The sequence below is a fragment of the Oxyura jamaicensis genome, chromosome 1, assembly GCF_011077185.1.
Source record: "Oxyura jamaicensis isolate SHBP4307 breed ruddy duck chromosome 1, BPBGC_Ojam_1.0, whole genome shotgun sequence".
Lineage (NCBI taxonomy): Eukaryota > Metazoa > Chordata > Aves > Anseriformes > Anatidae > Oxyura > Oxyura jamaicensis.
This window is the reverse complement of record NC_048893.1, coordinates 152,447,709-152,470,539: the sequence shown is the minus strand read 5'-3', so window position 1 is coordinate 152,470,539 and position 22,831 is coordinate 152,447,709. Positions and strand designations below refer to the sequence as shown.

The 22,831-nt window shown below is 37.6% G+C and overlaps 1 protein-coding gene across 4 annotated transcripts in view; it reads left to right on the top strand.

Annotated features, from left to right (window-relative positions):
- The window catches only part of GPC5 (glypican 5), a 783,354-nt gene that overhangs the window by 652,489 nt on the left and 108,034 nt on the right, over window positions 1–22,831 (top strand). Inside the window, exon 8 of one of the 4 annotated variants that reach the window (XM_035319387.1) lies at window positions 11,512–11,801. The exons of the other annotated variants lie outside the window; for them this stretch is intronic. Coding sequence (XP_035175278.1) covers window positions 11,512–11,513 — 2 coding nt within the window. The 3' untranslated portion in view covers window positions 11,514–11,801. Of the gene's footprint in view, window positions 1–11,511; window positions 11,802–22,831 lie in introns of those variants that run through there. 4 annotated transcript variants of the gene reach the window in all.

The following is a 22,831-nucleotide window of genomic DNA, read 5'->3' as shown; positions in this document are numbered from 1 at the left end:
TAATTTTTTTTTGTTTTTTTTTTTTTTTTTTTTTTTTTTTTTTTTTCATAAAGTAAACTTTCTATTTAACCACCAAGCAAGAAAAATAAAGAAAAATAAACTTGCACCACTCCAATATTTGTGTCCCAGCCTTTATATTCTTGCTACCTATCCAAACTACTTAGTATTGCGCTGTGCATGTCAGTGAAGTTAAAGATAAGGTAAATGCACATTTTCTTAGCTTACTTCATAATTATGTAATAAGTTGATACCAAATATATAAATACATCCACAGGATACAATTTCAGAAGCATCAGTTTCTTTATTTTGTACTCGAATTGAGAAACATTTCCTCTAAAAGTGTGATTACAACTAACTCTAGTAATGTCAGAAACTTCAGTGTGTTACTGAGTGCAGCAGAAAAAATTCTAACATCTTCAATTTCCAATGGCTATTTAAATAATTAAATTAATCTTTTAAAATGTCACATCTGTTGGAGAATTTACTTGTTAGACTGGTTTCACTGTTACATTTCCAGTGTGTTTGGATGTTTGTGATGCTTCAGTTCACTGAATAATATTTTCTTCCATATAGCCAAACTGTTAAATGCTAATATAGATTCTGAAAATATGATAAACTTGGTTTGCCTCTTCAAATTTTCTTTACTAGGCTTTAATAAGCATGTCGGTATTTTTAAATTGCTGCTTAAGTGCTTCTGTAAATTGATTTAATCTATATGGTTACTTTTCAAATCCAGACTTCATCCCTCGAGGTATTTAAGAGACGCATGGATGTGGCACAAAGAGACATGTCTTAGTGATGGCACTCAATGGGTCTGATTGGCAGTTGGATTTGATGATCTTGAAGGTCTTTTCCAACCTAAATGATTCTATGGAGTACAAAATGGCGTAGATAGTGACAGTATGAATGTGGCCTTGAATGTCTGACACTGTTTCAAGATGGAGAGATAATTATTTAACATCTTAACCTAGTAGTTATGCAGGATTTTCTAGGGCACCAAGCATACCAGATTTAAATAGTGTGGCAGATGTGGGTAAGACATTGTTCCATAGGAGTGAGATTGGCTGTACCTTTCAAGAACAATGAAATTATGTGCTACGTCTGCATGGGCAAAATCTCTAGGATTTATAATGATGTATAAATGACCCAATCTACTCAATTCCAGACTGTTCTGGTAAAATCAGATGTGCCAGATAACTGGGTCCCTGGAATAATTTTTGGAGTGGGGCCACTAATTTTCTCACGGATACAAAGCACCAACTGAATTTTAGGATAATTTGTTCCTGAGTAGCTTTTACAGTCAATACAAATGAGACAAGACTAGTTTCCATAAGTACCTGTAGGCCTTAAAAAATACACAATTTCTTCCTGCCATATTTCTAGAATATCATACTTGTCCTCTGTTTCATGCGGTATAATTCAGCTTATTAGGCTTCAGCACACTGCTCCCAGATCATTTAGAAAAATACATGAAATAATTATTACATCTTGGTCCCACAAGAGATCCAGGAGAAGTGCTAGGCAACAGAAAAAATGCCTGGACTGCTTTAATGTGTCTAGCCCTGAGCAGTGTGATAAGATCCTTTCTGCAAGATTAGGCTTTCATACTGACATTTACGTTGTAGCATGGGTAAGATGCAGAAGCAGTTGTGGTTATCCAGAGGACTGTTCTAGTGAGCATACAGACCCGCATCCCGTGTCCCTTCTCAGTCTTGGTTTTTTATCCTTTCAAGTGCATTACAAGAGCAGAGACTCTCAGGAACTTCATGGATATGTTTTGTGATGTAGCAGGGGACCAAAACTTGAACTTTTAATTTAAAAACTCCCTTCTTGTTCTTGTTTTCTTGCTTGTGTAGGAAAAAAAAAAAAAAAAAAAAAAAAAAAAAAAAACAGAAACCTAATTCTTGTGGTCTAGAGCAAATCACAGTGTGAATGCTAAATGGAGTTGAATGCCAAAACACTTAAATCACAGGCATACATGGTTTTACAAATTACACTGTTTCATGGGAGAGAGGATGCAGTCAGAATAGTCAGGGAGGTTAGTAAAGTAGTCTGGTGTGGACAGTTGTATGGTCACAGGGTCTGTTGGAGTTTTGAAGAGATAATACAGGTCCTGGTCCATCCTGAACCATGGGGTCCTCTCAGAGTTTCACAGGTTCTCCTTTTTCTGGGTCCCCTGCAGAGTGTCATTCTTTGGCTTTTCTCAATTACTGTAGGTATTCTTGTGTCCTCATCTGCAGGATCGGGTAAAAGGTATCTCCTTGCTGGTTAGTCTGATCAAATTGCACTGTTGTTACCTGATTTGCTATTACTGTTGAGGTTCACAGTCTTGTTATTTTGGACTTTCCTGTATATGATTGTACTTCATGATGATCAGCTGGTTGTTTTTTGTAGTTCGGCTGTGTATTTCCTTGAGCACACAAAACCAATATTCTGTTGTTTGGAGAAGATGGTTGATCATATTTTGTTTAAATCTACTACAGCAAAAAGTTGGTTAAATTTCAGGGGCTTATGCTAACAGTTCTGTTAACTAAGCCAGACTCATGCTAACTATTACAATATTCCACTCCACTAAAAGGTCTGAGGTGTAACACTAGACGTAAGGGGAAAAAGGAGATTATTTTCTTTCTGAAGAATTTTGAAGATGTTTTTATACTTCTCTGTCTCTCGTGACAAATATATGTGTCTTTCTATTCATTTTGTTCCCTCTGTGCCTTCTGTCCCTAAACTATTGACAATTCTTTCAATACATAGAAAGATTTGTTGTAAATAAGTCTGTCCATGAAACACTCACTGAATAAAAAGCTTTCTGCAGAGCTCTTTTTGTTATTGAAAGTAATATTGAAGATACTGTTGCATATCACAAGGAGATTTGTGCCCAGTTCTTTAATACTCCAGCTGCAAATGCACTTTGTGGTCAAGTATCAATAAAATAAGAAATTGAAAATTTTGTTTATTTATTTTATTTATTTTTAATTACGTTTCAAGAATTAACCTTTATAATGCATGCTTTTTTACTGGTTCTATGGCATTTGAAGTGTACTTATTTTCAACTTTAATTGGGCAGGACATAGCTTTGGACCCTCTTCAAATTCGATGTGTAGTATGGAAGTCTCATATCTTAGTCTCAAGAAGTTTGTATGCACTAATGTTAAAAAAGAGTCAATGGGAAGAGCCTTGCTCCATCCTCCTGACACTTGCACTTTACATATTTATAAACATTAATAAGGTCACCCCTCAGTCTCCTCTTCTCCAAGCTAAAGAGACCCAGCTCCCTCAGCCTTTCCTTGTAAGGAAGATGCTCCACTCCCTTAATCATCCTTGTGTTTCTGCACTGGACTCTCCCAAGCAGTTCCCTGTCCTTCTTGAATTGAGGGGCCCAGAACTGGATGCAATATCCTAGATGTGGTCTCACTAGGGCAGAGTAGAGGGGGAGAAGAGCCTCTCTCAACCTACTAAGCACACCCCTTCTGATACACCCCAGGATGCCATTGTCATTGGCCTTCTTGGCTACAAGGGCATGATGCTGGTCATCCAGCTGTCCACCAGGACCCCCAGGTCCCTCGCCCCTTCACTGCTTACCAGCAGAGCAGTCCCCAACTTATACTGGTATCTGGGGTTGTTCTTGCCCAGATGCAGGACTCTACATTTGCAGGACTCTACATTATATTTCATTAAGTTTCTCCCCGCCCAATTCTCCAACCTGTTAAGGTCAATAAGGTTTTTAAGGAGGAAATCTTCAGAACAGCTCTTGAATGTCTCAAGATGGGGGGACGGGAAACAGTAAGAATTGTTTCCTCTCTCTGAAAAAGGAAGAAGAAAAGTGAATTTTAAAAATTTTATCACAAGAATAGACCTCATACTTAAAATAAATCCCAACAGTCATGAATATTCCTTCTTTTTTTTTTCAGAAAAAAGTTTCTTGATAAGAAGAAAATATGTCATGTCTACTCTATCATAAGATGAAAGGCACACTTATATCATAAAATGGCCCATTCTGGGGAAGGAGAGGGAGCATGGCAATTTAGGATGTCATCTTATAGGGTCCTGTTTCAAACAGCAGTATTGGACAACAGTAGCTGTGTTACCAAAGGTGAATTCTCAGATGCTCTTTTTCTGGAGCTCTGGTGCTGATGGCTTTAACTAGTTGTGCCTGGAAACATCACTGAGTTTTAAATGAGGTTGAACCATTTCTAATGTAGCTGCTACCAAGGATCTGGTTACCTGCAAAGTCCATTCTTCGTCAGTGAATAACAGAGGAAAAATATTAGATACTGTTCTTGGAGAACTCAGTTAAATACCTCTACAATTTCAACAATGATCACTACTAATACCAGTTGTTTTGACAAGGGTAATTCTGTCATGATTGAAGCTGCCTGTTATCCCTAAAGATATACTGATCTTACACTGATCTATGCTATGTTTTAACTACCTTATCTCTCTCTTTCTTTTTCCTTTTTTTTTTTTTTTTTTTTTTTTTTTCCCTTCTGTTACCTGTACATCTGTAAAGACAGGAATGTATTCTAAAAATAGCCTCAGGAATAGCTGACCACCCATTCCAACTGTACAAATGTACAGTCACTGTTAAAATATTCACAGGAAACGTAAAGTGCACAGGTAAATGTAAATGTAAAATGTAAATGTAAAATGTAAAGTGCAATAGAGAATGCACTTTAATATGAAGCAGAATTCAAAATTATGAATGATTTGTCATGTAGGTTCTCTTGGAAAAATGTGTAAGGAAATTTGAAGTTTTTTTTTTCTTTTTATCTCTAACAAAATAATTTTTAAATATTTTCTGTTTTTGTTTTTGAAAACCTATTCAACATTTAATCAACATTTAATCTCATAAAGTCATGGTTTTAATTCAGATGTTCACCTTTCTGTTCAATTAATATTTTAAATTCCATTCTATGTTTTTATTTATTTATTTTGTGGTGGTTTTTCCCTGCTGAGCCACTGAACTCCACCACAATTGCTCTCTCACTCCCCCTTCAGCCTCTCACTCAAGATGTAGCCTCACCAGAGCAGAGTACAGGGGAACGATCACCTCTCTGGCCCTGATGGCTACACTATCCCTGATACAAGCCAGGATTCTGTTGGCCTTCTTGGCCACCTGGGCACGCTGCCCACCCATGTTCAGATGATCATAGACCAACACCCCCAGATACTTTTCCTCTGCAGAGCTTTCCAGCCACTCTCCACCCTTCTTATACCATTAGCTCTGCAACCCCTGTAGTGCTGCATGGGGTTGCTGTGGACAAAGTGCAAGACCCAGCACTTAGTCACGTTGAACCTCATCCTATTGGTCTGTGCCCAGCAACCCATCCTGCCCAAGTCCCTCTGCAGGGCATTCCTACTCTCCAGCAGATCGACACTTCCCCCCAACTTGGTGTCATCTGCAAACTTACTGAGGATGTACTCAAGTCCCTCATCCAAGTCATCAATAAAGATATTAAAGAGGATGGGCCCCAACACCAACCCCTGGGGAACATCACTGGTGACCAATTGCCAGCTGGATTTCACTCCATTCACCGCCACTCTCTAGGCCTGGCCAGCCAGCCAGTTTTTAACCCAGCAAAGAGTGTACCTGTCCAAGCCATGGACTGCCAGCTTCTCCAAGAGAGTACTATAGGTGACCGTGTCATAGTCCTTGCTGAACTCTAGGTAGACTACGTCTACAGCCTTTTCCTCATCCACCAGGTGGCTTACCTGATCACAGAAGGAGATTAGGTTGGTCAGGCAGGATTTGCCTTTCATGAACCCATGCTGACTGAGCATGAACCCCATGTTTTCCCACACATGCTGTGTGATTGCATTCAAGATGACCTGCTCCATCACCTTTCTTGGCACCGAAGTCAGGCTGACAGGCCTGTAGTTCCCTGGGTAGTCTTTATGACCCTTCAAGATGGGCAACATGTTACCAAGTCTCCAGATCTCTGGGACCTCCCTGGATGACCATGTTCCCTGATATAGATGATGGAAAATGGTCCAGCAATCATATCCACCAACTCCCTCAGCACCCTCGGGTGGATCCCATCTGGCCCCATGGACTTGTGACAGTTCAGGTGGAGCAGCAGGTCTGTTCCTACCTGAACTGTGGGGGAATTTTTCTGCTTCTCATCCCAGACTTCCAGGTCGGGATGCTGAGTACCCCGAGGAAAACCGGTCTGGCTAGCAAAAACAAATGCAAAGAAGGCATTAGGAACCTCAGCCTTCTCCTTATCCTTAGTAGTCATGTTCCCCCCTGCACCCAGTAAAGGAGGGAGATTCTCTTTGAACCTCCTCTTGCCATTAATATATATATGTATATATATTATATATATATAGTATAATATATATATTATATATATTATACTATATATATATATATATCCTTAACCAAGCACACTAGAACAGTGAGAAACTACAATCAGCATAAAAACATCTTTACCCCCATCCACCCTATTCTACCTTCTCCCCCTGAGGAGCAGTGCAGGGGAAGAGGGAATGTGTGGCGTAACAACTACACAGACACCAGGCTTCTTTCACGATCAGTAACTTTCACTACTTTATTGATGACATAATTTCAACTCCTCCTCATACTGAGGGCATAACTTCTTCATCTACTTATTGAGGACAGGCTCCCTTCTTATACCATTAGCTCTGCAGCAGTACTTTTCCACTAACTGCTAACTATTCATTGATCAAACAATTTTGCCGGCAACAGCAAACACCCAGCAACTTCCATGTCTTAAAGGCCGGAGAACAAGCAGTCCGAGACAGCAAGGCGTCTCCCGAATCACCCTTCTTTGTTCCCTTTAAACTCTTCACATTCCTGATGGCCTGATCGTTAAGAGTCCGATGTTACCACCATGGGGGCTTGTCGACCCCCACAGAAATGAGGGCTGCGGACAGTCCTTAACGCTTTGTGTCCACTGCTCCTCCACAGTCACTCTCGGCCCCTGCTCCACGTGCGGTCCCTCCCACGGGATGCCGTCCTTCCCGAACTGATCCTGTGTTGTCTTCCCACAGGCAGCCGCTCTTCAACGACTGCTCCCACACGGCTCCATACCACAGGGTCCATCCCCCAGGAGCAAACTGCTCCAGCACGGGTCCGCCATGGGAGGCAGCTCCCCCCAGACCCCCTGCTCCTGCGTGGGCTCCTCTCCACGGGCTGCAGCTCCGGCCCGGGGCCTGCTCCTGCGGGGGCTCTCCATGGGCCGCAGCCTCCTCCAGGCCACATCCACCTGCTCCACCGGGGGCTCCTCCACGGGCTGCAGCGTGGAGATCTGCTCCATGTGGGACCCATGGGCTGCAGGGGGACAGCCTGCTCCACCAGGGGCCTCTCCTCAGGCCACACGGGAACTGCTGCTCTGTGCTGTAGCACTTCCTGCTCTCCTTCTGCACTGACCTTGGTGTCTGCTGGGCTGTTTCTCACTCCTCGCTCTCCCAGCTCATGTTGCACAGCAGTTTTTTCCCTTTTAAAATTCTACTCTTAAAGAGGCACAGCCAACACTGTTTATTGGCTCAGCTCTGGTCAGTGGTAGGTCCCTTTGGAGTCGTCTGAAACGGGCCCTGAACTAATTTGGGGAAGCTTCTGGGTTCTCAGAGAGGCCACCCCTGCAGCTCCCCCTGCAACCAGGCACTTGCCATGTAAATCTGATACACGTTATACAGTGTGAAATTTTTTATATTGTCTCTCATGAAAAGTAATACTGTGAAGAGCTCAATAACATTTTTGGTTTTGTGCAAAACATCAATTGAAACTTGAAACTTGTTGGACTACGTATTTTCTTAGTATGTAACTCAATAAAATGTATTATTACTGTTACTATTCCAAAGTGATCTTGTCCAACACTGTCATGATCCGAAACCTCCTTTAAACCTAATAGGTAGGAAAGTCCTTTGAGCTTGTCATCTTCATCATTTACCTTGACTAAACATTTAGACAAATCTTTAGCAATTACAGTTCACTTCTTATGTAGTTGAAGACCCCTAGTGCTTTCTTGCCAATTTCTGTGTGCTCTCTGAAGTTTTTTTCCCCAGATCCTTCATTAGCTTCAGAAATTATAATGTGTGTTTTAGATTAAATTATATTGCATATAATTTATTGCAGATACATATTGAATATAGTACATAAATGGGAGAGCTTTTATAACCTTGACATAAAAGTACGTAGCATGCTGAGTTTTTCACTCATTTTCTCTAACAGTTTCTATCATTTGCATTCTGTTTGGGGCTTTTTGTATAAACATTCCAAGAGTATCTTGATAATCTTTGTATTGATAATGCCTATCTGATAGGGTCAAAATTTTATTAATATAATCTTTCTGCTGAGTTTAAAATTGTCTCTGAAGTTTATATCTTACTTATTTTGTGTCCTCTTAGATTCTATAAATAGCTTTAGAGTCCCTGTAGCCATGCTAGATGTGAATTTTTGTTTAAAATGCAGCAAATTTGCTTCTGTCACAATGTAGGGAAACAATGCTAAGGACAAAATGCGTTTTCATAATTGTAGATTATACAAGAGTAAACAATAAAATATACACATTACACTTTTAAACACTGAAAAAAAATAAGAATATAAAACAATGCATGGAACAAACACTCTTCAGCTTTCATGTTATGCCGTAGAAATTGTTTAAAAGAACATTTCAGCCAATTTTTGCTGCTCACACGCTATTCACAAGAAATATACTTTATACATGTTTTCTTGTCTTCTTGGTGATGAAAATAGTTCATATGATTCTTGAAAAAAAGTAATTACCTATTGGATTTTGTTAATTTATCTACAGACATATCTGAAAGTGAATATTTATAATGGATTTCAACATAGTTCCTGAAGGAAAACTGACCTGCAAAACATCAGACATCTGGCTGAATATGCATTTATTCCTTAAAAAGTCTGTTCTGAGACATAGATTTCCCTGGCTGTAAAGAACAGGTCGCAGGTTTATCAGTGAACTTGTTCCCTCATCTTCAGTCTTAGGGTGTTCATTAAGTAATTCTAAAGCTACTATTTTAAGTTGCCAAACAGCTAACTAAGGTCATCAGCAAACTAGCTGAAACACCCTGACTTAAACTTTGTGTATGCATTTTTTGAGGAAAACTTTGTCCACAGTAACATGTGTTTCTCCAGATTCTTCATATGCCAGTGTACTTAGGAACAGTTTCAGCTACAGCACTCTTGGTTCCTTTCCAACAAATTGTGAAAGAAATTGTCCAGCTGTACGAATCAATCACTGGAATCACATAAGAGGACAGTGATCACATATAAAATATTTGCCCATGTTTATATTTAACAGGGCATAAACTGCAAAAAAAATTGAAGCACGATCTGAAAGCATTCCCTACATTTAAAACACATCTGAATCCAAGCCAGCAATTTTCTGTGTGGATTAAAGGGAAAGGAAAATGCTTTCAAGAAAGCAGAAGGTTCTTGCTGTGGCAGGGTCTCTGATTTAGGAAGAGTCAAGAAGCAGACACTAGGGCTGAAGTCATTAAGGTGTCTTCCTGTAAGACCAATGACTTGCTAGGCTATAGTCTTTCAAAAAGGGCATGTGTTCCCCATGGGAAAATGTTGAGTGGGCTTTAAGCTGCATGCATTGCTCTCTTTTTCTCGCGGCTACTGAAACAAAGTGATTTACAGGCCAATTAGGCTTGGAGAGACCTTTGGCCTTAAAAACCTCTAAACACAACACTTCAGTATTCTGTGTCCAGGATGCTTTTCCTTACTTTGCTCCTTTATTCCTGGAAGTAGAGAAGGAGGGAAGTAAAGGTTATGTCATCTTCAGTGACTTGTTCATGAATCGGAATGCTCTTCTCAAGACTGCCCGTTACAAGTCAATAGCATAAAGCAGTCTGACGACATGGTTCAAAGTAATTGTGCTAATATTTAGTCCTAAATGCTTCTGGTAGAACAAACATGTCATTTTGCTAATTATCAACATACCTGACAAATGAATTTGTAGTTTTCTTTAACAGTGAAAAGAAATACAATTTACAGACTCATTGCATTCTTTGGGTATATATTATAAGTGTTTTTTTTTTTTTTTTTGAAATTACTTTGTCTCGAATCTCAAGAATACATGCACAGAATGAACTAATTCACATTGAGACCATGAGTAACAATACATCTCCCACATGGATCTCTAAATTATTGAACACAAAGAAGAATGTTTTGCAACTTTGACTGGGGAATTGTTAATCAGGCCCATAATAGTATGTAGGTCAAAAAACAATTAAAAGAGCCTGACAGGAATTTAAGATTAGGCAACTATTAAAAACCTTGCTTATTAAAGAAAATAAAAGGATGGAATAGATTCATAAATATGAATTCTTTTTTGCCGTGCTCTGGATACAGTATGACAGTTTGAGCAGCAATAAAGCAGTTAATTCAGCGATCAATTAGGAACAGAAGAATAGTTTGGTGATGAAAAGCTTATTCAGCCCTTGACAAATACTTGGCTGTCACAATAGCTTGTTTGAAATACCATTGTAGCAACCCCAGCTCTGGCTTTTATTTTTGTATCTTCCAAACAAATAAACTATGTATAGTGTTTTTAGTCAGGCTTTGAAGTTCAGTCTGTTCTGGCAAGGCACTGGTACTTCACAAGTAATAAAAATACAATCCCTGCTGTTAGTTATCCTGCAGAACCATTTTCTTATCAGAAGGGCTTGCAAAACAAATGAGCAATTGGATCTCTAACTAAAGTTCTGTAAAACTGTACCATTGTGACAATAAAAGAATGCAGGAAACACTACCTTTCAAAATGCACAAAAATTCCGAAGAAGAAATTATATGTCTTATCTGAGTTCTGATCAGCAGAGTGGCTAGCATATCTCTTTGTCCTATCTTCACTTTTTATCTCCAATAAGGAGAAACACGTTTTTACTCTATTAAAAGTTAGTCAAAAATAAGTCTTTATCATTTAACATGCATTTGCATGCATAAAGCCTTTACAGTTCTATCTTTGAAATTTAGTAAACACAATGCATTTCAGTTTAAAAAACAATCATTTTTTCATCTGTCTTAAAGTCTTAAAAAAGAAGAACAAACGTCAAGAAGAGTCATGTTTGGTATTAGGTGAAGGATGATAACGATGAAACATCCTCTTGAGCTACAAGCTGACACTGAGTTTCAGATAAATCCAAATTAAGAAATCCCAGATGGAAGGGAAACATTGAAGAGATTGTCATGCATGAAGTATATGCAGTTTAACAGGATTATCAATAATGGTTGCTTAAGTTGTGAAGTGAAGATTTCAGAAGAAACTAGGGAAACTAACTGTGTTTTGGAATATTATATAATTCCAAGTTAGATGTGTAGACATAGAATATGCTTCACACAAAGTAAAGATGATAGATGTCAAGAATTCAAGAATCTTCTTTTCTTGTTTGTGTTTTGTTTTGTTTGTTTATTTGTTTCCTTTTTTAAACATTATATATGATATATAAGCTTGAAAATAGGCGATTTTCATTTTAATGGTCCCTGTGATGTCTATAAATTTTATTTTGATGTCTTTCCAGAGAGACAGCTGGAGGCCATGTGAACACCCCAGGGCATCTAAAATGGCACTCAAAACCTTTTCTTAGGCACCTGAACCACTCTTGGATTAATTTTATTCCAATTAAAATTTTACAGGAGGTGCTAAACTGACTAAAGCAAGCATCAGTTCAGAAAATGAGCTATACTTCTCTATTGATCCTTTTTCAGGTACATGCCTTTTCCAAGGCAAATGGTTTTTACCTCTTAGCCATGTAACTTTCCAAACCAGATTTTGGTTGCCTTTGGCCTTATAATAAAATGAGAACTGTCAAATCACACAGAACTTGACCATTTTTCATTTTATATTACCAACAGAAATGCTTTTGCTCCCTGAATTCTTTACCATACCATTCATTACCACCTTAACTTAATTTTTCCAGCTTTCTCAACAACTGCTGATTTTTTATTATTATTTTTTTTTATTTTTATTTTTTAGATTGTTAGCTATGGGTCTTTACCTGTAAAAATCCACAAATTACCTTTCTACTGTTAATAACCAGTTTGGAAAATCAGCTTGAGGTTTAGCTAGAGCAGTAGAGCAGCCCTTCAAAATACGTGTAACTATTTCAGAAGCAATTGTACTACCTTTTGAATGTATTATACTCCCTATTTAGATAGCATGGCCTGTATAGATAAAAAGGTAGTATTAGCTCTGATTGTCACACTATGCATAGACTAAAAGGAAAGACATGGAGAATAAATCAGCTGATTCAGTGGAACTGAGTTTATTTCTCAGTGAAGACATATGCATGCTTGTTGATTCAGCCAGTCAGGACAAGATATCAAGCTAAGGCACAAGCCATTCAACTTCGTGTCTTCAAATAAGTAAGTGATAAGAAAAAAAGTCTGTTTCTCTAGCATATGTAAAAATAAATATTAAATGAAAAATAAACTTGAGAAATCAATTGGTATACTTTATTTTATATTAAAAATATAAGAGAAAACCCTGAAATATTTCTGTTGCAATAAATTAGATGGAAAAAAAAATAAGTTTTGATTGACTATATTTATTTATGCTTTAATTTTCATAGATAGATGTTACTTTAGAGACAAAACCACTTCTTAAAGCAATTTAATTTACAAATAATGTTCATATCTCTTCTGAAGTCTACCTGTAGCAAGACTACATGCTCAGTCAGCTCCATCAAATGATGCTCAATGAACCTGCTTTATGTTGCATTGTTCCTCATGTAGAAACAAAGAGAGATGGACCATGTAACTTCTTAGGACACTATGTCTGGTGGTATCTAAATTTGTTAATATGGAATGGATGGAACTGAGCTAGAAACTTTCTTTGGTGCTCATGAAACACAGCTTATGATTCTTGCCTCTGATACATACTTTAAAAAATCATATTTTTGAATGTACCATATGCATATGTACAAACCCAAAAGGTCAAGTATGTGTCTGGAAAATAGCAATGATGTAAATTTTGCAGCTTGTATCCATCTAAATAATGTGTATCTTGGGGATACTCTGAAAAATATATATATATATATATATATATATATATTTTTTTCTCAGTATTATGCAAACTCCTGAGTCAACATATGGTACTATTCTACAGTCTTAAGCTTTGTATTTTCTGAGCTATAAAAGCTGATAAGCACCTCTAAGGACTGAGGTATTCTGAACTGTAGAGATATTCTGAAATCAAATTTTGTTTTAATAACAGAAAAACAAACAAACAAAAACGAATAAACAGAATTATAGAATCATAGAATATCCAAGTTGGAAGGAACCCACAGGGTTTATTGAGTCCAACTCCTAGCTCCACCCAAAAATCTAACTGTATGTCTGGACTCCAGCAGGGTCAGTGCTGTAACCGCTTCCCTGGGGAGCCTGTCCCAGTGCCCAACCACCCTCTCAGTGAAGAGCCTTTTCCTAACACCCAGGCAGACCCTCCCCTGTCCCAGCTCCATGCCATTGCCTCAGGTCCTGTTGTTGCCCGCAGAGAGCAGAGCTCAGCGCCTGCCCCTAGTGAGGAAGCTGCAAGACACCATGAAGCCTTCCCTCAGCCTCCTCTTCTCTAGGCTAAACAAACCGAGGGACCTCAGCTGTTCCTCTTAAGTCTTGCTATGTTTACTCTTCACCATCTTTATAGCCCTCCTGCGGATGCTCTATAATAGTTTTATGTCTTTCTTTTGTTGCCAGGACACACTGTTGTAACCTGTGTGAATACAGGTAAGAGCAAACCACAATGTTGCCTATCTGTTTTAATGCAGTTAATTAGACCTATCCAAAAGCTAATATTCATCATACTATGCTTAAAAACAATGTGCTGTTAAAATAATGATTCTGAGTGTGGTGGACACGTGGCATGCTTTATGTGTGCTTTAATAATACACAGACTGGAACAAACTATAGTGCTATGCATACACTATCAGTGGTTATGATCCTTGTCTGAAGTCAGTAGGACCTGGCACTGACACAAATCCCTGCTGCAGGCAGTGCATGTGGAAACAAGATTTTAACTATTTAAACAGGAGTAAGAATTCTATCCTATTTGTAGCATTGTAGAGTTAATACTGCTGTAATACTGATACGCAGTTGACCTTCATATGAGTATTCACTCATATCTTCATCCATATTGAGTCACACTCCTTTTGTGTTCATTTCTGGATTTCTATTACATGTGCTTGCAGCATTGTTATGCCACCCCCATCCACCGATATATATACATATTTTTCTCCCAGGCAATTGTACGTAGATATGCACTCCCTAATGAACACATGCAAATACAAGACTGTCTATGAGCCATGGCATGTATATTTACAATAGACTGGAAAAAATGTAAAGAAGCCAAACATCCTTAGAAAGACTGTAGTGTATGAGACCACAGAAGCAAAATGGAAATTATTCTGTAGATGTAATTTTGCAGACCATCCCACAGATTGCTTCACTACTCATTTTTGATTTCCAATATATTTAGAAAAAAAATGGCAATTATTGTCTGCATGAAATAAAATAGTAACCCTTAGGATTGTTAGCTTGAAGCTCTCATTTATTTATTTATTTATTTATTTTAATGCTTAAGATGTGGTAATGCATTTTTCTGGTCTGTTTCTTGCATTTTATTTTATTTTTTACAAGAAAACTGCAACCACTTGCATAATAACCATAGGATTTTATTTCTATATCATGTAACTACAACAGACCAAAAAGCAGAACATCCTGATCATTGCAGCCTGAAGTTTGCACACATTTAGAGCCATAGATGTCAATGGCAGATTATATCTATCTGATTTAGATTCAGTTGCTTAAATTAATTCATCTAGTGCTGTTTTTAGAGTCTGTGGGATAGGTCTCTAGCTGCAGAGTGTGGCCCTGACATAACACCTGTTTGATATCTGCCAGCTTTGGGCAGGTGTTTTGGGTACCTGTGTTTAGATGCATAAAACCCATTTGTGGTGCCCTGATTTCATCTGGGATAGAATTATTTTTATTTCTAGTAGTATGGTGTTGTGTTTTGGATTTAGGATGAAAGCAATGTTGATAACACACTAATATTTTAGTTGTTGCTGAGCAATACTCGCACTAAGTCAAGGACTTTTAAAGTTCTCATACTGCCCTGCCAGTGAGGAGGCTGGGGGTGCACAGGAAGCTGTGAAGAGACAGAACCAGGACAGTTGACCCAAATTGGCCATGCCATATGACATCATTCTGAACAATAAAAGCTAAAAGTAGTTGTCTGGGTTTGGGGGTGCCATTGCTCAGGGACTGGCTGGGCATTGGTCAGCTGGTGGTGAGCAGTTGCATTGTGCATCACTTGCTTTGTTTATTCTTTTTGTTGTTGTTATATATATATATATATTATTATTATTTTCCTTGCCTTGCCTTGCCTTTTGTTTGTTTGCTAGTTTTTTGTTGTTTTGTTGTTGTTGTTTGTTTGTTTTATTTTCTTTCTTATTAAACTGTCCTTATCTCAACCCATAAGCTCTTGCACTTTTCAATTCTCTCCCCCATCCCACTGGGGGGAGAGGTTGGGGGCTGAACAACTGTGTGGTATTTAGCTACCTGCCAGGTTGAACCATGACAATGGCCAGATCTGTCAAGCTATTTAGCCAGAAACTAAGAGCCTGTCCCCAAAGAATTTCACTGTAATGTTCCCCAGTTTGTTCTCTTATACATAGTTTTTCTTCAAAAGGAACCAAGACTATGACCATGAGCTTGCAGGCATATTTTGGTTTAAGTGTTATTCAATGAAATGTCGTAATGTCTTGCAAGGTTTTATCCAAACATTTTATCTTTCCTCATTTATGATAGATTATCTTATATAGAGAGCTTTAGTGCTTCCAAGGAAAAGAAACAGAAGAATATTTTCATCTCAAGTCTTTTTTAGGTGCATAAGACTAACAGTAACTCATCTTTGTTTTAATAAAATACCTAATCAGAGTTGTGCCCATGCATAGCCACATCCAATCCATACAACATTTTCAAGGGTCTCATCGATAGCAAGACAAGAATCCCACACAGGTTTGTCTGAGAAGCAGAGGAGTGGCAGTGTCTTGCTGAGAAAACGGGAAACTTGTTGAACACAAGGAAATCCACAAAGTGTACCGCTGCAGAGCCAGCACTCCTAAGACTAGGTTCCATGCCAGCAAAACGCCTCCTGCAAATGTAGCTCTGAATATTTTAAGGTATTGTGATCATATCATTTTAAAAAACATGGAGTATATTTGATTTTCAAATGGACAGTGAAAAAAAAATCAAATGATCTTTTATTTTGTCAATGTATCTGGTATTATAGCAGACCGTTCCTGTTACTTGCTTAAAAATATACTGTTGGATCAGGTGCTAAAGAAATATGTGTTCACTGTGGCTTTAAAAAATAAAATATAATTCTGAGTATAGTACACTCAGGCACTAAAATACTACAGAGCTTAATGTTTTATAGGCATCAATTCATCATAAGGTAAATCTTTGTTTGGCATACTAATTTGCATTTCAATGTCTCTGTGTTTCCAAATTATTATCAGACTTCTCCTGCAAGCAATTCAGTGTGTCACTTGATGCCTTATCAGAAATCCTAAAAATAAATGCACTGAGTGATGTAGTGTCTTAGTATCTACAAAAAGAATACTGCATTTAAGTATTTCTGTGTCTAAAATGAAATAAAGAACAGAGCAAATATATAGTCCTTGCACAAGCCAAGAATTTTTCTTGAAAATGTTTTCATGTATGCTTAGCAATACTAACATAAGAATAAATGTTTATCAACTACTCGGGATTAATTTTAATGGTAAATTTGAAGATTACATTTTGAGCAAGTAGATTTGAAACAGCATTGTCATGTGTTGTGGTCTTACACTTTCAGGTAGCGAAGTCCCACACAGCTGCTTGCTGACTCCCTCCCAATGAGATAGGAAGGAGAATTGGAAGGGTAAAAGGGAGAAAACTCATGAGCTAAGAAAAAGATAGATTAAAAGGTAAAGCAAAAGCTGTGCATGCCAATAAGGAAAAACAAGGAATTCACTCACTACTTTCCATCACCAGGCAGATGTTCAGCCATTTCCAGGAAAGCAGGGCTCATCACTTGTAACAGTTATTTAGGAATACAAACGCTATCAATCTGAATGTTCCCCCCACTGCTTCTTTCCCTCAGTTTTTATTGCTGAGCATGATGCCATATGGTATGGAATATCCCTTTGTTCAGTTGGAGTCAGCTGTTCTAGCTAAATCCCCTTGTGGTGGTTTTACCCTGCTGAGCAGCTGAACTCCAACATAGCCACTTCTCACTGCAAACTGCCCCAACATGGGTCCACCACGGGCGGCAGCTCCCCCCCAGGCCCCTGCTCCTGCGTGGGCTCCTCTCCACGGGCTGCAGCTCTGGCCCGGGGCCTGCTCCTGCGGGGGCTCTCCATGGGCCGCAGCCTCCTCCAGGCCACATCCACCTGCTCCACCGGGGGCTCCTCCACGGACTGCAGCGTGGAGATCTGCTCCATGTGGGACCCATGGGCTGCAGGGGGACAGCCTGCTCCACCAGGGGCCTCTCCTCAGGCCTCAGGGAAACTTCAGCAGTGGTGCCTGTAGCACTTCCTGCCCTCCTTCTGCACTGACTTTGGTGTCTGCAGGGCTGGTTCTCACCCCTCACTCTCTCAGCTGCTATTGCACAGCAGTTTTTTCCATTTCTTAAATTTGCTCTCCCAGAGGCACAGCCAACATTGTTTATTGGCTCAGCTCTGGGCAGTGGCAGGTCCCTTTTGGAGCCATCTGGATCTGTCTCTTACCTAACATGAGGCAGCTTCTGGGCTCTTCTCAGAGAGGCCACCCCTGCATCCCCCGGCTACCAAGCCCGTGCTGCCCAATACACCACTCCTAGCTTGTGTTCTCCTAGCCTCCTCGCTGAAAGGGCAGAATAAGGAAAAGATCTCAAATTAGTGTAAGCCCTGGTCAGCAATAGCTGAAACATCAGTGTATTAACAATACTGTTTTTGCCACAAATCCAAACCACAGCACTGTATGAGCTACTATGATGAAAGTAAACTATATTCCAAGCAAAACCTGTCCATCTTCACACTAACAGAGTCAATGAAGACAGTCAGTTTTAAAAAGGGTCTAGGTGCTTTTCAGCTTTATTATGCCATGGCACAGTTGTTACAAGTACAAAACTCAGTGACTCCGTATATGTCCTCTCATCTTATGTACTTAGATTTATGCATATACATTGCCAATAGATTTATCTGTGGATGTCAGAGTTTGCAGGATCAGAGATTAAAATGCAGTTGGATAGTTCATTTTATAGAAAACCTTCTTTCTTAACTCCAGTAATAAACTGATGAATTTGTCTTTACTTGTGGATGTAGAGGTTTTCTCATTACATTTTAAAAAACTCTTTTGAAGCTACTTCCAATAAAAGAGTATATAAAAGGTTAATACAATACTTATTTTTAGATCCACATTCGTATGAAAAAATGGCAATTTTACTGTATTCACTGAGATTTGAAAGCTGATAAATAATGAATAGTTCAAGTGATAATTACCTTATTTCAATATTTACAGAAAACTGGCACTTCATCATCATCAAAGCACATTGAGAATTGTCTTATTATCTACACAAGTGCCTGATTTCTATAAATATTGAAATTTGGTAATTATCTCTAGCACTGTTTCTTCCTTATCTACTTTTCAGAATTGAGCAAATAGAAATATCATTTAGTCATTAACATTTTTCCAAATACATATCTAGTTTCTTTTTAATGAGACTGCATATGTATGGGAGGTAAGTCTCAAAATAAGGTCAGTGGAATAGAATGAAACATCTTTGTATCATATGTATCCAAATAAATGAGCTAAAACCATGTTATTCAAATATCTGGGTTTAGCCTGAGTCCATTTCTTTTTAGGAATGGACTTCACTATCAATTAGAGAGTCCAACTCTCAAAAAGGACCCATTGGCATGTATACATCATGAAATGATTTTTTTTTTTTTTCCCCTCCATAGTGCACATTTGAGACAGGCAATGTAGTGCCATGTGCCCTTCTTTGTTGGGTTAAGAAACCATATAATGTTTCCCAGGTGTGTTATTCCTTGTAAGTCTATTTGGGAGATGGCAGACAGGGCAAGGCTGAATCTGCCTATATTGTGCAATTCTATTTTTCCCTGACATTCGCCTATAATCACAATTATTTGTAACTCAGAAAATCAAGAATAGTTAATCCATAATGTGTATGCATGGAAATCTTTTAAACTCTAATTCTGCACAAACCACTGTGAAAAATTAAATAAATAAATAAATAAATAATGGGCCATTGTAAAAGGATTTTTGCACGGACTTTGGGGAACCATCCATACTCTGGAGATACTAACTACACAGGTTACTCCACACAGGTATAAACTGCAGTATGTTGCATTCAGAGAAAGAAGGTAGATCCATTCAGTGTCCTAACTTCAAAATTTCTTGTTCTATCAATTAGTATATTTGTATATGCTACAGAGTCTAACTCTAGTCTGGAGAAATCTTTAGCCATGCATATAAGGTCAGGGTCAGTGAATGTCCTCAAGCATTGTCCAGTGACTGGCTGTAAAATGTATGTTTGCCTGCTCCCCAACGGATTTGGCCCATGCTAGCTTGCACACTCCTACACATGCTTAGGCAGGATGTGCAGGGACTACTCCTGAAAGTAATTTCCATGATCTGCTGGGGAAGAAGAACTTAAGGGAGGGTATAGGTATAGATGCATTCACCTCAAGACCATAGGATGGCCAGTATCTTTTTTTTTTTTTTTTTTTTTTTTAGTTTTGCTACCCATTGATTTGTCTTCCTCTTTAACTAGATGCATTGACCACTAAAATTTTTAACCAGATGGGTTGAATATTAGCCACCTCATTTGGCTTGAGATACTGAGAGACTAGCCTCTCTTTAGCTGCCAATAAAGAGAACACTCCTAGAGCAATTTTTTTAGCTGAGCTTTATTACACATTTATCTTAGCATGACATGAACTGTAATGAGAAGTGCTTTTTTTACTGCAAATAGATGGAATCTAAACAGCTAATTGTTATGCAGAAGTCGATGATGTATATTATGTCTATTATATATATTCTGAGGGTGGATGAGATGAATCCCAGCCCTCGCTGTTTCCCTGGCTTCTCCTTTTATACTCTAAGTCCCAGTATGGTACATACAGTCCTTAGAGATGAACACCCTACATATGCTTCAAATAATTCCTGTTCATCTGCATTAAAAAGGAGCTCAGTCAATCTGAGTTCTTTTCAGATGTGTTCTTCTCTAAAAAAGGAATCACTTCAAATAATAGAAATACCTGATTATTATTTTTTAACACCTTCTGCCACGCAGGCATAATAAAAGGGCTGTAATGTAGTCGCAGCAATGCCGGATGCTATAGAATTTGAGCATGAAATTATGCCATAATTAAGACCCTACAAATTTACATTGATTCCACACTTCTCTAGGATTCAAGTAGCTACAGACTTAGCTAAGACATATGTTTATTTTCGGCATTTGTTATATCTTCCCATTGGAAAGAGCAATTTAAGTAAAAATCCCATTATTCATAAGTCAGAGATATATAGACTGTCCAAGCTGTCTAAAGAGATGCAAAAATATGAAGTTATTTTTCCAAACTGCTGTCATAGTACAAATGAAAAAGAAATCATAATGCAAAAAAAGTATTGGTGAAACTGGTAATAAAATTCTTGGGTATCCCTTTGATACCATTTAATTTGCAGTCTTCTACTGAGGGAGGGCTGAAAATGAAGTTATATACTATGTTCTATATCCTACAGAAGATAGGTATTAGTGTCAATTCCTGTGCATTTTTCAGAGGGCAACAGAAAATGTAAGAATCCCCCACATTTTTTTCTTTCAGTGGCCATGTGAGATAGGAAGTGGGAAATTAGGAAGACATAATTTTGATGGAATATGTTGAGAGCAAGATCATAGGTGCAATTTATTCAAGGGAACTAGAAGTGGAGAATCTGAAGAGTTCTCATGCTACAATGAGTAAATTGTTGTTATTAAAAATGACTGAAATATGTAAAACGCCCAGCCATGTTTAACAACGTGTAGGGCTAACAGTGTCTGGGCTTCCACAGCTTCCAGTGCCATGGAAAAAATACATTTTGCACTTGTGTGATAACCAAGTTTGAATTTGTTGTTGTTGTTGTTGTTGATTTTTTTAAAATTGTGACTATTTTTTATAAAAGAGAAACATCTTTCTCAAAATATACAAACCTCACTTCAGTCTTCTTTGCCTTATTGTGTTAGAACCAAGGCTTTTATAACAGAGTCCCTGAAACAAACATAAAAATGACTCTGGAAAGAAAGTGGAAAATGGAAAATAACAACCAAAAGCAACTCACTGGGTAATATTAAATCTTATATGCAATAAGCATAAGGTATGGTACCTTTTGGTAGCATAACATATAATGGTTCTTAGAAACTTTTTGCAAGTTCCTCAGTCTTATTTTCAGGACACTTGTGTTGGTTAGAAGCAGGCTGCTGCTCTGTCAGCTAAACCTTTATTTATTTATTTATTTATTCCCTTATTTGTTCATTTATTTATTTATTTTGCAGAGCCTCATAAGTGTGGCCTTGCAAACCATATTTTGACACTTTAAGGGCTTCATCAGAACAAAAGACTTATGCCCCACGACAGGCAACCATATCAAAGAAATATATTCGTGAAGCATTTGCACAGCATCCAATTTCTGGAATTCTGCATACACTGTAATCCATAAAACACTTATCCAGTCCTACTAATGTACAATATCTATAGTAAATAACTGTAACAGTTATAAATTATAATATGCCATAAAAAGAGAACAGGAACTTCGGTGTATATTCAGCAAAGTCACCTAATAAAATGTGACATCTTCCAGACTTCTATATCATCATTTTCCATTGTTCTCAACAGCTTTACAATTGTGTTTTTATTACTTTGGCAAGGAAACATGGTATGTTCAAGTAAAGAATGTTACAAACATACTGCATTTTTGTAACTAATCAGATGGAGATATTCCACAGTTTCTTGAGATCACAATCTTAAAATTTATCATCATTTCTTGTATCCTTCAGAAGTGGAAAATTGGCTTCATAACATGAAACTTACAACAGAAAAAAATACTTGCTTTCAAATTACAACTATATTAACTTCATTGTAAGATTAAAAAAAAAAAAAAAGTTATACTGTTTCATATGTACCTCTTAAAATAAGGAGTATTTGTTCCAAATAATTATGTCATTTACAAAAATTATATGAGAAACAATTTTGCTGTAACTACAGAATATAATAGACATATATATGAAATACTTTTTAAGTGACGGAAGTCACTTAAATGGTTGTCTGCCAATGACTTATGAAAAGTTTATTTATAAACAGGCATAAGACTTTCAAAAAAAGATTAATTTTAACATTTTAACATATACTAATGCATTCTCTTTAGTTAAGAAATGTATATTTAATTACAAATGGCTTACAGAATCATTAGCTGGCTTTTATATTTGTCTTTATTTCATTTTGAATGTGTTATGGCTTATTCTAACCTACCAGAAACAACTACAACTCTCCTTAGTTCATTTTCAGAAAAAATTACATTTTCATTACACATTTAAATTTTAAATATATTAAATATTTTAAATATATTAAAACTATTTGTAATAAATTGTGAAATATGAAAATAGATTATATGTTATCACAGTGAAATTTGTGTCAGACAAGTGTACTATATATCTTTATAGTTTTTAAGGTTTTGCTTATTTTTATATTTATTTGCAAATATTTGCATTTCCTCTATCTATCTATCTATCTATCTATCTATCTATCTATCTATCTATCT